This window comes from Kwoniella newhampshirensis, chromosome 1, assembly GCF_039105145.1.
Source record: "Kwoniella newhampshirensis strain CBS 13917 chromosome 1, whole genome shotgun sequence".
Classification (NCBI taxonomy): Eukaryota; Fungi; Basidiomycota; class Tremellomycetes; order Tremellales; family Cryptococcaceae; genus Kwoniella; species Kwoniella newhampshirensis.
Genome location: NC_089955.1, coordinates 656,446 through 671,149, shown reverse-complemented (window position 1 = coordinate 671,149; position 14,704 = coordinate 656,446). Strand labels below are relative to the sequence as shown.

At 50.3% G+C, this 14,704-nt stretch overlaps 8 protein-coding genes across 8 annotated transcripts; 4 read left to right on the top strand and 4 right to left on the bottom strand.

Annotated features, from left to right (window-relative positions):
* Nucleotides 1-296: 296 nt before the first annotated feature.
* On the bottom strand, nt 297-1,752 carry IAR55_000268 (uncharacterized protein; the record flags this gene model as incomplete). The annotated part of the gene is made up of 6 exons (XM_066943404.1): nt 297-499; nt 561-677; nt 750-832; nt 882-1,137; nt 1,516-1,594; nt 1,663-1,752. 6 exons carry the CDS (start codon nt 1,750-1,752, stop codon nt 297-299), a joined length of 828 nt encoding a protein of 275 aa, XP_066805946.1.
* An 886-nt stretch (nt 1,753-2,638) lies between these two features.
* IAR55_000267 (uncharacterized protein) lies at nt 2,639-4,398 on the top strand (the record flags this gene model as incomplete). The annotated part of the gene is made up of 5 exons (XM_066943403.1): nt 2,639-2,935; nt 3,199-3,709; nt 3,778-3,790; nt 3,919-4,149; nt 4,290-4,398. The coding sequence occupies 5 exons, from the start codon at nt 2,639-2,641 to the stop codon at nt 4,396-4,398; spliced, it is 1,161 nt and encodes a 386-aa protein (XP_066805945.1).
* A 262-nt stretch (nt 4,399-4,660) lies between these two features.
* Nucleotides 4,661-6,606, bottom strand: IAR55_000266 (uncharacterized protein; the record flags this gene model as incomplete). Its single annotated transcript, XM_066943402.1, has 7 exons — nt 4,661-5,140; nt 5,196-5,306; nt 5,366-5,738; nt 5,800-5,889; nt 5,948-6,082; nt 6,145-6,269; nt 6,382-6,606. The coding sequence occupies 7 exons, from the start codon at nt 6,604-6,606 to the stop codon at nt 4,661-4,663; spliced, it is 1,539 nt and encodes a 512-aa protein (XP_066805944.1).
* A 974-nt stretch (nt 6,607-7,580) lies between these two features.
* Nucleotides 7,581-8,313, top strand: IAR55_000265 (uncharacterized protein; the record flags this gene model as incomplete). Its single annotated transcript, XM_066943401.1, has 4 exons — nt 7,581-7,763; nt 7,886-8,010; nt 8,077-8,165; nt 8,219-8,313. 4 exons carry the CDS (start codon nt 7,581-7,583, stop codon nt 8,311-8,313), a joined length of 492 nt encoding a protein of 163 aa, XP_066805943.1.
* Nucleotides 8,314-8,538: 225 nt separating this feature from the next.
* IAR55_000264 (uncharacterized protein) lies at nt 8,539-10,258 on the bottom strand (the record flags this gene model as incomplete). The annotated part of the gene is made up of 6 exons (XM_066943400.1): nt 8,539-8,672; nt 8,817-8,941; nt 9,109-9,339; nt 9,519-9,611; nt 9,803-9,994; nt 10,134-10,258. 6 exons carry the CDS (start codon nt 10,256-10,258, stop codon nt 8,539-8,541), a joined length of 900 nt encoding a protein of 299 aa, XP_066805942.1.
* A 349-nt stretch (nt 10,259-10,607) lies between these two features.
* IAR55_000263 (phosphoadenosine phosphosulfate reductase) lies at nt 10,608-11,725 on the top strand (the record flags this gene model as incomplete). The annotated part of the gene is made up of 4 exons (XM_066943399.1): nt 10,608-10,756; nt 10,840-10,912; nt 11,019-11,389; nt 11,512-11,725. The coding sequence occupies 4 exons, from the start codon at nt 10,608-10,610 to the stop codon at nt 11,723-11,725; spliced, it is 807 nt and encodes a 268-aa protein (XP_066805941.1).
* Nucleotides 11,726-11,814: 89 nt separating this feature from the next.
* IAR55_000262 (uncharacterized protein) lies at nt 11,815-13,029 on the bottom strand (the record flags this gene model as incomplete). Its single annotated transcript, XM_066943398.1, has 6 exons — nt 11,815-11,964; nt 12,025-12,121; nt 12,192-12,508; nt 12,566-12,752; nt 12,811-12,863; nt 12,919-13,029. The coding sequence occupies 6 exons, from the start codon at nt 13,027-13,029 to the stop codon at nt 11,815-11,817; spliced, it is 915 nt and encodes a 304-aa protein (XP_066805940.1).
* Nucleotides 13,030-13,277: 248 nt separating this feature from the next.
* IAR55_000261 (uncharacterized protein) lies at nt 13,278-14,402 on the top strand (the record flags this gene model as incomplete). Its single annotated transcript, XM_066943397.1, has 2 exons — nt 13,278-13,917; nt 13,978-14,402. 2 exons carry the CDS (start codon nt 13,278-13,280, stop codon nt 14,400-14,402), a joined length of 1,065 nt encoding a protein of 354 aa, XP_066805939.1.
* Nucleotides 14,403-14,704: the final 302 nt, after the last annotated feature.

Sequence of the window (14,704 nt, the reverse complement as noted above, 5' to 3'; positions counted from 1 at the left end):
ACGCAACTGGCAACGATAACAGGGTGTAAGACGTTGACGAGGACACGGACAGCGAATTCAGGCACCAAGTGTGCAAAGCGCTCGTCGCGGCATGGAATCACAGTATGATGACGTTCACTCCGCCACTGATTCACATATAGCATATGTCATCAAAGCTCTTGTTCTTGCGTCCTGCTGCTTGAGAATCGCAGCTCCAGAACTAGCATGCTGGTCATTCACTCTGACGGAAAAGAGCATGACAGCTTGGATGGACTATGCATGTCACTGCTCTTTTATCGATCCTGTTCTGCCTTGAACTACAACTGTCCGCGTTGCTCCTTGTTCACGAGGACATACCTGTACCTAGATCCCTCGCTCCTGAACGCCGGCAAGGCTCTGTTGATGTCGTTCATATCCCGTTTATTGATCCATGCCTTGATCTTCTTGTCGGCCGCGAAGTCGAGCATCTTCCTGATATCATCGGGAGAGCCAGCAACAGATCCCGCGAGCGCAATTTGACCTGGTCATTGGGAAGGTTCACAAAACCCTGTGATGGCATGACATAATTGTATTAGACTCACCCGTAAACAGTGGGATTAAGGGGACTTGAAGAGGGGTGGGAATGATTCCGACCAGGACTAAGGTATCGTTAGATCTGAGGAGAGGGAAATAGTTGGTGACAACGAGCTCTGACGGGTCTGTGGACGGCAGATCAGTCAGTGCTGCCACATGCTACGGTAACGTATCTACTGCCGGGAAACCCAACTCACTCAACGTGCAGAATATCAAATCCAAAGGCCTCTCATGTCCTTTGTCACTCTCAGAAACATCGTCTACGGAAGCGATATAATGACTGGCACCCCCAGCCATCGCGTCTTTTTCTCTTGGTTTCGGTTTCAGACCTCGAAATGGCGGTGACCTCTGTGCCGAGGGCTCTGGCGAACAGAATCGCAAAATGACCAAGACCACCAATACCGATCGCGTCGACCGTCTCGGCTTTAGTACCGGCGCGGACTCGCTCGAGAGGCGAGAAGACCGTCACACCACCACACAGCATGGGTACGGCGACCGCTGGATCCAACGCCTCTGGAATTTGAATAGCGGATCGATAAGGACCACGCCAGTATTTGGCGAAACCGCTCTTGGATCGAGAATCGGCTGAACGGTATCGCCTCGATGATAAGCATCACCAATGGTACCATCATCCCTCTGACACTCTTATCACACCGAATGGTCTCTGCATTGCATCCCACCGTGTTACCAATCGTGATGGTCTGTTTCTGGCATGGAACCTCGTGATCTACAGTATGACAGACATACGGTGAGTAAGGTACTCACGGTCTGTACTGCACGCCGCAAGATGGTATAGGGCCCTACTCACGCTATCCGCCGCCGATCTTGATCCCATTTTCGACCTTGAAACCTACACGGACGAGCTCGCCGACAAGCTCGTGACCGCAGACCCGAGTCTGACCTTCGACGACGGGACCGTACTCGCCACGAAGGGCTGAAAGGTGGCAAGCACAGATAACTTACCGCAGTACTGGATGTTGACTACGATTTGAGTTGGTGGATGAGATTTGAGATGGGTTGGAGGCTGAGGCGGGGACAGGTGCTGGTCGAGGAACAGCTTGACTTAACTTACCGTCGATATCGTCTTCGTCCCGGACCTTTGGTTCAAACAATCGGAATTGCAATCCGCGATTGATCTTGGCCTTGGAGCGCTCTGGCATCAACGCCGGCCCAGCTTTTGAACTTGTATTCAGTGGTCATCGTGTTGAATGTAACGCTGGCGCTTCTAATGCTGAGAGCGTTGAAATTGTGAGTGTGAGTGTGAGTGTGAGTATGAGTGAGTGTGAGTATGAGTGAGTGTGAGTATGAGTGTGTGAGAGCTGGATGCTTTGGATCTCGACGAGGACGAGGACAGGAAGAATGTCACGCTCGTATGTATGGACAGAAATCTGGGACCACCGACGGTCCTCTTTAGCTTCGTTTTGGGACGACAGTGACCGCCGGTTCATAATCGTTGAAACGCACGTAGGACATGATTGAGATCTCTCTATGAACAGTTGTCGCCAGCTGTTTTCAACTGCGGTACCGGGGGGCAAAAACCATGCTTGTGAGGAGAAGGAAGAGAGAGAAGGGTGCCGCTGTGATCAGACGGTATTGGGACGCATGTTCGCCGGATGCAGGGCCATGGCACAAGATAACTCGATCGCTTTTCATGGATCTGATCCGGGTCGTCCGCGGAGTATATTATGCAGTCTTTGACGGTCTCATACTTTGTTCCGAGGTTATCGTCCTCAATCATGATGGCAAAGGTTCGAGTCTTTGCCGATCTGCTTGACGATGCATACTTACACTCGTGTCAATGACAGTTGATGTTGGTCGGGTAGGGTTCGAGGTAAGTTATGAAGACAGTCAACCAAAATAGCTTGCTTGACCGCGCCCACTGCTCACTGCTCACTCGTATGACGTTTCCATTTTTACAACCCTCCACTTGATCACTCCACCCAGGCGATGAATCAATCTGATCTTCAGTCACAGAGCTCTGGCTCCATTATTCGCCGCATTGTTCTTGAACACTTGATCCATTGACATCAACCTGCCCTCAGAGTGTAAAAAACGAAGAAGAAGAACAACTAGAAGAAGAGAGACCATGGCCTCATCTAAACCACCCTCCAACATCCTAATAATCGGAGGCGGAATAGCCGGCGTCTCCACCGCCTACTATCTCTCCACGCATCCGCTCCGATCTCCCCAGACACGTATCACCTTGGTCGAAGGAACCAAAGTCGCAGCGGCCGCTAGTGGATATAGCGGTGGGTTCCTCGCCAAGGACTGGCATGGGAGCGCGACAGCCAGTTTGAGCGCTATGAGCTATGAGTTGCACAAGACTTTGGCGGAGGAGTTTGGGGGGAAGGAGAAGTGGGGGTATAGGAGTGTGGATACTTTGGTGAGTGCTTGTCGACGATGTACTGGCCTCATGCTTGGTGTGTGTGTGTGTGTGTGTGTGTGTGTGTGTGTGTGTGTGTGAGAGAGAGAGAGAGAGAGAGAGAGAGAGAGAGAGAGAGAGAGGTCGAAATCATTGGTGGAGAAGAAATCCGCTGGGCACCTATGGCTCTACCTTATGGCTGACGAAATGGTCAGAAGGCGGAAGCCAACTCTCGCCAGTATGGATCGTAGAGCATAGCTAACACTCTACTCGTATGGCATTAGTCCATCGAAACAGACGCTACTCGAAAGTCCAAGAAATCCTCACCCCTCCCTTGGCTTCCCCAAGGTCTCGTCCACTCGTCCCGACCTCTAGGCGGTCACTCCACCACGGCTCAAGTCCACCCTCGACTGTTCACCACTTTTTTCAGCGAGAAATTCCTCTCTCAACCCTCCACATCCCTCATCCTCGGAACCGTCACTTCGCTCAGCACCGCTCCTCCTCCTGCTTCCGGTGGCGAGAACAGTCCTCGATCTGTGGACATCACGACGCTGGACGGGGAGAAGAAAGAGGTGGAAGCGGATGTGGTTGTAATCGCAGCAGGTCCTTGGACAGGTAGATTGGCACAAAAACTCTTAGGTGCGAAGATTGGAGGAAGACTGGGCGTTCAAGGGCATAGAGCACATAGTGTGGTGTTGAAGACGAAAGAGGAGTTATCGGCAACTTGCTTGTTTACAAGTATGACGTTGGAAGATGGATCTGCGGGAGAACCGGAAGTTTATGCCAGGCCGGATGGTGAGTCGTCTGCTGTCCCTCGCTTTGCTCGAGGCGGTAGCTGATCAATGACTCCTTCCCGATCACAGGAACCACTTATATGTGAGCTGGAGTCTCCTCTACTCGAAGTTCTTCCTCTATCGGAACACTGCCACTCCGCTTCACTTGACTGTGACGATACCTCACAATCTCAACTCAGACCTACCACTAACGAGTGATCTCTCGCACAGCTGCGGCGCAGGTGACGACGAGCCACTCCCTCCAACCGCTGCAGAGGTCAAACCGTCACCTAGCGCCATAATCAAACTGCACGCTCAAGCACAGGCCCTCTCACCCGTCTTCACCTCGGCGGAAGGAGTCGAGGTCGTAGCTGAACAAGCTTGTTTCCTGCCCATTGCGGACAGGGGGAGACCACTCGTTGGAAAAGTCAGAGGAATTGAAGGTGTATATGTTGGTTCCGGGTGAGTTTCGGAGTTCTCTCCTCTGTTCATGATTGATCTACTACCCCTCTTCTTCCCTTCCCTGCCGCCTTCGTCTCGTCGTCAATCATCGCTTCCGAGTGTTTCGTAAAGTACTGACATCATGCTCCAACTATCCACAGACTCAGTTGTTGGGGTATCACACAAGGTCCTGGAACGGGTAAAGTCCTCTCCGAGTTGATATTAGAGGGCAAGGCCAAATCAGCAGACGTTTCAAAACTCGCCCCTTAACCGATCTAGAACCACTTGTCATGACTGCATCTTCCCAGGCGACAGCCTAGTTGCTAGACGTGCATGAAATGGACATGTTTTGCTCTCTTTAGACATCTATGGATATCATTATTGGTCAGGCCCTGACATGAGGTTAAGACACCGTATGCATCATCATTCAATGCGAAAAAGGGTTCAATGCGAATCAATGCAAAAGTACAACCAACATTCCATGCCTCTGCTGCTCCTCGGATGGAATGTACCAAATCGTCTAAAAGGTGATCTAAACACCGCTCGCTATTCCACGATCATTCAAAAAGGCACACAAGACACCCACTATGGCCACTACGCTCGCAAGAGCGAAAATGAGGATATCGTACCATCTCCAACCCCACACGCCCGCACCCGCAGCGATGGGTATCAGGACACATGAGATGACGGCGAGACCTCCTCCCATCACTCCCATGATCGTCTCGAAGGAGGGAAACGATAAAGCTCCGAGGACGAAGAAACCTAATAAGACGATGGAGATCACCGGTCGAAGGATCATCTTGATACGTTCTCGTCGGTCATGTTTCTTCTCGGCAACGGAGATTGGATGATGTTCGTCATGTGTCGCTTCGAGTGTGGTGACGGATGAGGACGATGAAGAGGTTGTGAGTTGCGGTGAGGGTTCCGTGTACGATGGAACAGGGTGATAGTGCTTTGTAGGGACGAACACGGTTGGTTGAAGTCCAAACCATGTATAAAGGACATCGGAGAGCTGCGCAAGTGATACGTCAACTAAGCTGTTTTGCAATTCGAATGCAAATACTCACAGGTCGTAGTCCCAGAGGAAGCTTGGTAAGAGGATTAAGTGCGACCATCCAAACGGCGATGTGAGCCAAGGTCGGGCTGTAAGCCGAAGTTTTTGCCAGATCCCTGCTGATCTACACACCATCAAAACCGATCAGCAACGAGACAAGGTTGTGTGTCTTGTGGAACTCACCTCATCCGACACATCCCTTCCGAACATCACGTATCCGAACACACTGACCACAGCATATACGACCATACAGATCCCATAAGCCACCTCGCAGACGCGATCAGCCTGTTCAGGATGCTTCATATCCCTGATCAAGTTGGGGACGAGGAAATGACCACCGAATCCAGAAATGAGGAGACCAAAGGAAATGCCGAGCTTCACAGGTCCATGAGTTGGCCAAAGGTCGGTTGGAGCGGGATCACGGATGGATCCGGGGTACGAGGGGGTTGCGATTCCGGTAAAGATGAGGATGGCGACGAGAGTCCAGGTCGATATCACTCCTAGAGCGGAAGTGTAGGAGAGGAATCGAAGCGGAATGAAGTTGAGGGGAATGATACTAGACATACAAGTAGAAATATGAGCTTGACCATCGATGCCCCAGCTTAAGAGACACTCACACAGCTAGACCGATGATTTTCCACTGATTCGCGGAGAAGATTGGCCAAACAGCTTCCAGTGAGTCGGAGAACAGGACGACCAGAGCGATCCTGTCAAGGAAGCAATGAGTATCCGCTTCCCCAGCTGCAAGGCAGTCTTATTACTCACAGCCAGATACAGCAATCTCCCACGAACAATGCTGTGATCCACTTCTCGGCCCTAGCACCCAACCCGTACCGTGCTACATCCGCGAAATTCCTCATCCGCCTGTCTTTCCCAATGATTCTGATGAGGATCTTGAGGCTGCATAGGGTTTTATCAGGACACGAATGTAGATGGACGTATGTGAACTTGAAGGGACTCACGTATAGAGAGTGACACCGCAGATGAGGCAGAGAAACAAGGGCCCGAGTACCCAACCGGCGTAAGCGATAGCAACCGGACAAGCGAGAAGTCCAGTGCCGATCAGGTCACCAAGGGTGTTCAATAGCTATATGAGACAGCGTGACAGTCAGCTTTCGGCGATCGTGACTCTCACTTGGCAAGCAGAAAGAAATTGCAGTACTGAAGCAGATCATAGAACGAAATTCATGCCAACTCACGGTCTGGGAGAATGAAGCCTTCCCTGGTTCATAAACGTCGACTTCTTCACCTTCCGTCTCGTCTTCATCCACGTCGACCTCTGCATTTGCAGCAGTGGGTCCCGAGATCTGTGGTTGGGCGTCATCGACAGGGTGTTTGAGCAGATGGGTACGTTCGCTGTCCGTCGAAACTTGGAACAGGGTCGAAGCGGATGTCGAGACGGAAGGAGTGGCGGGGACTGACATCGTGAGTCAGGACCGGAGGTGGTTGGAGGTCGAGTTTTCGAGTCCAGCCCTTTCCAAGGTAGTAACGGAACTTATTCGAGGTGAGCGGTTTGAATGCGCAGATGAGGTCCAGATTCAAGTCGAGAGTGAAGGGTTGCGGACGCAATAATATATACCCGTCCGACTCGAATCGACGAAGGTGCAGCAGTGAGATGCCTTATCAGAGTTCGTGTGCGGAATGAATGAGATAGTATGTACAAGGTTGGATAGGATTGAGAGAGAGAGGGGGGGAGAGAGACGGGCAGAGAGAGATAAGTCAAGGTTAATGTTATGGATTGTTATGAGACACAGAGAGAACGAGAGGAGGGGTGTAGAGGATAAGCAGAAAAATTACACTGTCGATAGATTAACTTATATTAGTTCGTGGTTGGTATCCCCGCATGATTGATTTCATTCCAGGCACGCTTGGCCGGTCTCACCCGCGTTCTAATCACTACTCGTGACGTGATTTCAGTCATCGTCGTCGACAACAACGACGACGAGATGAGAGGAGATGGTGTGATAGTTGGCGAGGTCGCACATAAAGCGTACCGTCGAGTACGATAGCAACAACGGTTCAAGCATAGCTCTCTGACACATAGTCTAGGTGACTGACTGACTGACTGACTCTCTGTGGCCATCACCGTCTTCAGAGTCATCTTGCGCAGTCATGGAAGCTTACCGATGTGGCAGATGACCTGTTTGTGAAACGCGCTAAAAACGTTATTAGATCATCATTGTATCACCCATGAAGCCCTGTGTTGGAGACGAGGCTGCAAGGACCGCGAAGAAGGGATACCCATCGCTGCCACCACTACCAGTCATTCTCAATCGTGGACGATCGCAAGATCCTCTCAATCGTGGACGATCGCAAGATCCTTGATGAGAGTCCACAATCGCCATCATTGTACTGTACTCGAGTACTGTGCAGCACAGTCGACCCAGCCGACGTCGAGATGCTTTTCACCCTTCTCTCAGCTTTCCTGACAGTCAGCACATCCCTGGCCGACGCAAAACCAGTCGACGTTTCCGTACTTGCAGGTGCACCCATCAACAATCTGAATCTCACACTTTCGCCGACGGAAGTCGTGCAATGTACCAATCTCACCTTATCATGGGGAACAGGCGACGCTGGTACGGTGAGTCAGATGCTGTGCTTTCCTTCCTCGTCTTCACATCCCGATCTACCACCAAGTAGATATCAGCAAGAGGACCGATGGGCTGATGACTCGTTGTTCGCTTATGGTCTCGATTGCGATAGGCGCCGTACAGATTGGCCATCGGGTCAGGAGGGTACTACAGCAATCTCACATGGTCGTATGAATACGACAATATTACTTCGACACAGCTTGACTGGACGGTCAGTGCACCCGCTGGCGAATCCTTGTAGGTGCTCTCTTTCAAATTCCTCGGTTTGGAAAGGTGGCGGACGTCCTTGGTTTCCTTGTATAGGATATTCGAACTATGGGATACTACAAACACCACCACTTACACCCAGAACCACCTCGTTCAGCCGGGGAACGCAACGTGTCTACCCTCGGGTAACTCTACTATCGCAAACTCCACTTCTCCGCTTTGGTCAACTCGACAACAGATGACTTGACGTCGAACTCTATAACGGAGTCGAACTCGACCATTGTCTTCGTCTCGGCCATCCTCGAGACCCTAGAAGGGAAAGGATCAAATTGATAACAATCAAATGTACGAGAAAAAGAAGTTGGGAGGAGGCGACCATCACATCAAGGACATTCATGTAGAGTGACAATGCATTTGATCGAACGAGATGATATGATAACATGACAAGTGTATTACTGTTACTTCTTTCCCCTCTGAACAAACACTACTTCTTCATCCTGCCACCAACATACGCGTCAGCTTTTCACAGATTGATATACGACGGAGACGATACCCCACTCACCTTTTCTTGAACCGCTCGTATACCTGCTCGTCCGTCGCATTCTCATGCCTGGGCGCTTGACCCGCTGCTTCTCGTTTGGCTTCTTGGATCGCGTAGATATCCGAAGCTACACGTTGGTTGGGTCGGAAGACTACGGTGGTCGCAGGATCAGCATTGTTGATGATACGACATGTAACTTGATGAACTAGAGGAGCACAAGACGAATAAAGAGCGCAAAGCATCATCGAAACAGAGGTGCAGATGTCGATGACCCATATCAGATCATGTAACTCACATCTTGCGGCTGCATAGTCTTCCTCCTGTGGACCTCTCAATGCTGCTTCGACCGCTTCTTGTTTTCTCTTCTCCATCATCTCCCTCTTTGCTTTTTCTGTCTCCTCGATATTTCGTAGTCGATTGCTGAACATTGTCATTAGCACCATCCACTGCGAGGTCCTCGTGAATACAGGTGGCCCCATCGTTATTCTTCGCGATCGCAGCAACTGGCATTCTCCACTCTCCACAATCCTTCTGGAATAAAGATCTACCAAGTGACCAGCTGAAGACGGAGAGAGACTTCAACTTACTCCATACCCAGATCCACCTCTGGTATACTCGTCAACATCCCCAAACTATTCGTCACATTCCCCTCATCGTCATCCTTCGCCGTCGCCTTCTTCGCGCTCTCAAACTTGTACTTCTCGGCGATCTTGTACAACTCCGCTTGGGGATCGAACGGTTCTGCTTCTTTGCCTGTTGACGGGTCGGAGGCTGCTTCGCCTCGTCGTTTTGATAGTTCAGTCTCGATGTATGCCATCCTGTTTCGGTTTTGGTCAAGTCATAGGGCAGAGGTCATGGCAGCGTGCGTAGTGAAGGTTAGGAGGAAAAGTCGTGCGGGATCGTTAATGGATTTCAAGGTGGAGTTTGGATGGCACAATCAGCACTGGTCTTCGCAACGCAACATGACATGGTAGACATCAACAAATTATGAACTCACATGTGTTTATCCACGTCCAGAGCGTTCGTTTGTTGCGTAAAGTTGTTGGCTCGGACCAGTCTCTTTGCCTTCTCACTCTCGTTTGCCGTCTCCCTGCGTCAAAACACAGTAAGCCTCGCTCGTCATGCTCATATGTGTCACCAAGATCCCCAAATCTTCCACCTCGACTCCTGCTCGCAGTCCGACCATCCTTCTAGCAAAGCGGAGGTCGACCATTTTCTCATCTCAATCTCGAATCTCATCCCCAACGTTCCCGGAGTTCAAGATGGACAACGGATACCCACTCATCCTTCTCATCCCGTCCAAGTCCAGCTTGTAATCCATATATATCCGCTGCATCTTTCTCTTTCTCATCCTTCTTCTTCCCTCCCTTGGACTTCTTCTGTTCTCCCCGATTCAGTTTCTCGAGATCGATCCCTTGTTGGGATTGCGATTTTCGGAGTTTGCGAAGGAGGACCAGCTCTTCGATTGTCCGCCTGGAGTGGTGAAGTGAGGTCAGCAACGGCCCAAATGAGAGGGACGGAAGGAGTCATGCTTGGACAGAGATGGTGAACAGCATTGTCCCGATATGGTGGAACGATATCAGACAGTGATACATAGGAGACCCCGACTCACGCAGTCTCATCAACCTCTTCACCTCCTGACCCAGATCCTTCCCCTTCCTTATCCACCACCTCCTCCTCCGTCTCTTCCACCTTTTTTTCTCGCACAGAGGTAGGTCTTGACCTTTTTTTAAACATGTTGACGGATACAAGCCGTTTGCGATATGATGTGAAATGAACAAATTCGTGGTGTGTGATGAGATCCAACTTTGGTGCGTGGTCTTTCTGGAATCTTATCGCGGAGAGAGAGAAGAGATCACATCATCGTCAAAATAAATCTGGAATAATAGATCTACGTTATAAATCATCTCTCTCTCTTTCTCTCTCTTCTTACTTACTTAGCAACAGGCATCACCTATCTCTTCTTCACCAATTCGTAAAACATATATAACCATTCAGACACAGCTCAAATCCATTCGAATTGTCCACGTATCGCAATCGTCAACGCAATAGGGCGAGATATCCCCCAACTTTCTAATCATCCGCCATGTCAGATTCAGACGTCTTGACACCTCAATACACCCTCGAGGAGATTGAGCAATTCAATGTGAAGCTCCAAGGCAAATCACCCCAGGAGATACTCGCATGGGCCATCGATCATCTCGATGGGCTGTATCAGACCACAGCGTTCGGATTGTAAGTAGTCGCAAGGAGCAAGCACCTCATCGTCGCTTCTAAAGGGAAGCACCTTGAAGCTGATTCATATGCGGTCTGCTCAGAACTGGAACTGCTGCTTTAGATATGATATCGAAGATCTCTTTGGAGAGAGAAGAGACTCATTTGGTCCCTCTTGTGAGTGAACCACTTATCTCTACTCGCTTCTCCAAGCCCAACCTTCTTCCTACCCATTTCCTGTCACTTGGTCATCAGATGCTAACCCTTTCTCTCTCCGACATAGATATTCATCGACACCTTGCATCACTTCCCCGAAACACTTCAACTCGCTCAAACGGCCTCCGAGACCTACCTGGCGCCTTTACACACTTACACGCCTCCAGGAGTATCCACCGCGGGAGAATTCGCTTCGAAATACGGTGATAGGCTTTGGGAGACGGACGAGGCGACCTACGATTATCTGGTCAAGGTCGAGCCTGCCGCGAGGGCTTATAAGGAGCTGGGAGTGAGGGCGGTGATCACGGGGAGACGGAAGTCTCAAGGAGCTGACAGGGCGGGATTGAAAGTCCTTGAAGTGGATGAGAGGGGATTGGTCAAAGTTAATCCGTTGGGTGACTGGACGTTCAAACAGGTCAAAGATTATGTGGATAAAGAGTGAGTGTCGTTCGTCCCCACCTTCCCAGAAGATCATTTGGCAGGAAGGGAGTATCGAAAGGACAGTTCGTTCGAGCTGCGAGAACAGTGCTGACGCCTGTTTCCGTTTGCCCTCCACCCAGAGGCGTGCCATACAACCCCCTACTTGACCAAGGTTACAGGTCCATAGGCGATGTCCATTCCACCGCTGCACCCGACCCGAACGCCGCCTCCGATGCTTCTGAACGAAGTGGAAGATGGCAAGGCAAGTCGAAGACGGAATGTGGACTGCATTCCAACTATTTCGAAATGAAGAAGAAATTCGAGGAGAAGACCAAGGCGCAAAATGGGCAGTGAAAAGCTGCATGCTTGGCGGTAGTGTATGATGTTGATGCATTGTGTATGACACAGATTACAAGGCGTTCATCTGATTTTGGACATATGCTCTATTGGCAGGCTTCCTCCATCGCCTTGACAGCTCCAGCTAACTTCTCCCTTTCGACCAAAACTACTCGACCAAACTGCTCCACTCCAAATGACTCGGAGTCTCTCGGTTGAGCGGTTTTGAATGGATACGTGTGAATGTGTGTAGCGACCTAGACGCAATCACGGTATTGTCAGCGGAGTCTCCGCGATAGCTCAACTGACCAACTTACTTTATCGATGAATTCCTCTTCAGGATGATATGGGAAACTGCCAGCAGCGAGGGGGACAGCTGAACCACCACTTTTCTTCTTAGACTTTTTATTTTGTCTGATTCCGACCTCTCATCAGCTACATGAACCTGAACCAACCTCTAAGAGCGAGGGGCAGCTACACTCACTGAGACACTTCGTGCATATCGAGACCCATGCCTTCTTCCTCACCTTCTAATCTATACCCTCTACCCCACACCAACCAATGAGTGAATCTCGGCACTTTGCTCTTCCCTTCAGCACTAGGATCCAGTTCGGCTAATAACATTCGATACAGATGAGGCATCAGTGGGAGAGGAAGGTTGAGCATCCGTAATGAGAAGATGAGCGCGGGATGACTGGCATGAGCGGGAGATCCTGATGGATCGAGAAGGAGTCGAAGGGGAGAGATGGAAGGCAGTGTGGAGACAATGTAATCTAAGAATGGTTTCAGGGCCGGGTTTTGCTAATACACTCGGTCAGCCGTCAATACCATACGCAGGAAATGTGCGGTTATGCATACTCTGTTTCTGTTGATGTCCACGACAGCTACCAGCCCCCATGGATCGCTTTCCTCCCCGTCGGTCTTGATGGAGCTACCGGCTGACAATCTCACTCCTTCAGAAAGGATGAGCTCCGCCAGAGGATGGACATCGATGAGCTCGTCATCGTGTGAGAGACTCTGTCGCAGTAAACGTTTGACAGCGATTCTGAAGTCACTACGATTAGCTTTGGTGTCTCTACACACGTGGACAACTCAGGACTCACTGATCCACATCTGGATTGAGGTTGTAGAAATCAAAATCGACGTTGATCATGCTCTACTCGTCGCATCAACACGCACGTCTTTCCTTCCTATCAAAATACCGGACTCACAACATCGCTCCCTGACTCAGAGCCAGTATCATCCTCATCCTCCCTTGGAACATTCTTCCTCTTCGTAGCGTTTGCTGCTGTCACAGCCTCGAGTGTGGGATTGGAGGGCATCGTATTGCAGTTGTTGTCTGCATGTACTTGTCGGCAATTCTGAATCTGACAAATGTCAACTTTGACTCACAAAGTGGAGAAGACGAAGCCCACGTGACCGTTGAATTCCAAGGCAATTTACGTAAGTAGATTTGCCACTCGGGTGACTCACCATTCTGACAGCCGGTGCTGCATCGATCGTCGTCTTGTAAATACGTTGTTGGTTTGTTGACATGGAAGTAACCTTTACATTCACTGGATGTTCGACAATGAAGCGTTCAGCCGAAAGCTCATTCGTCAGTCCCAAGGCGAGCAAGAGACAAGGGAGTTTGGCAGGCTTCTTGAAACCAAAGCCAAAGCTTGTTTCCTCGTCGAAAACGAAGGTGGACGACGAGGTCAAGCCTATTGTCATTGACCATGAAGACGATTTCGAAGTCCACACCACCTCACTGGTAGGCAAGGACAAAGGGATAGCAGAATCTCCTCTGGACGCGAATACTGCAGACCGACTACCGAATGAACCGTATCCACCGCCAAATCATCCATCCTATCATCTCCCTCCCACTCCTACTTTTAACCATCCCATTCTCATCCCGCCCATACCCGCACCCCTCCATCAGATACACTTCAATACCATAGCGAATCCTATTCAGAAACCTACACTGGACCTTGACCTGCTGTACTTCAAGCGGTTTATTGATCCGACTGTGTCGACACGGGAGCTGACGAAATACTTGCTGGAAGGTTTACCTTGGTACAGAGTGAAATATATGGTCAGGGGAATCAATATCAATACGCCGAGATTCACCACTGTCTTCGGGAAAGATAGCACGGAGATACCATGGGGAGGTTACATGAAATGTAGACCTAGAGCTATACCGGAGGTACTACTGAAACTGATGCAGAAAGGTAAGCATGTTCGACCGAATATATTTGCTTGTTAGCTTATGTCGTATGTCATCGTTTCAGTGGAAGAAGTGACTGGTTCGACGTTCAACTTCGCTCTAGTCAATTACTATTCCTCAGGCAACGATTCCATCTCTTATCACTCGGACTCTGAATCGTTCCTTGGACCAAATCCCACCATAGCATCCTTATCACTCGGTTGGCCCCGAGACTTCTTCCTCCGTCATAGGGAATACAAGTCGAAGTCGCCCCCGATACCAGTGGAGAAATTTGTGCTTCATGATGGGGACATGGTGGTGATGAGGGGTAAGACACAACATGAATGGGAACACTCGGTGCCCAAGAGGAAAGATGCGGGAGGGAGGATCAATATCACGTTCAGGAAAGGGGTCGTCAGGTACGCGAGTGAGAATTACTATACTTATAATGTCGGCAAAGGAGGGATGTACAGGTGGAGAGATGGTAGGATGGTTGAGGCGGAAGAGTAGAGGTGGGCGGAACGGGAAGTGGTTGGTTGTGTCTGAGAATGAGCCTTCGTCATTGCTGTATCATGGTCTGCCATGCAAGGCTTGGGTGGCGGAAATGTCGATTCCCGGTACAATGCCATGGCCTGCCTTCGAACTACAAGCCGTGTCGCATATCTGATATGTTCAAGTGGATCCAAAGGCATCTCACCTAGAGCGTGGTCCTCACGATGCATGCACGCATGTTCGACGGTGTCCAAGCGAAAAAGCTGCTCCCCAAAGCAAGCCTATGATGTTGTTCGTTACCGGTGTACCGGTGCCCCGCC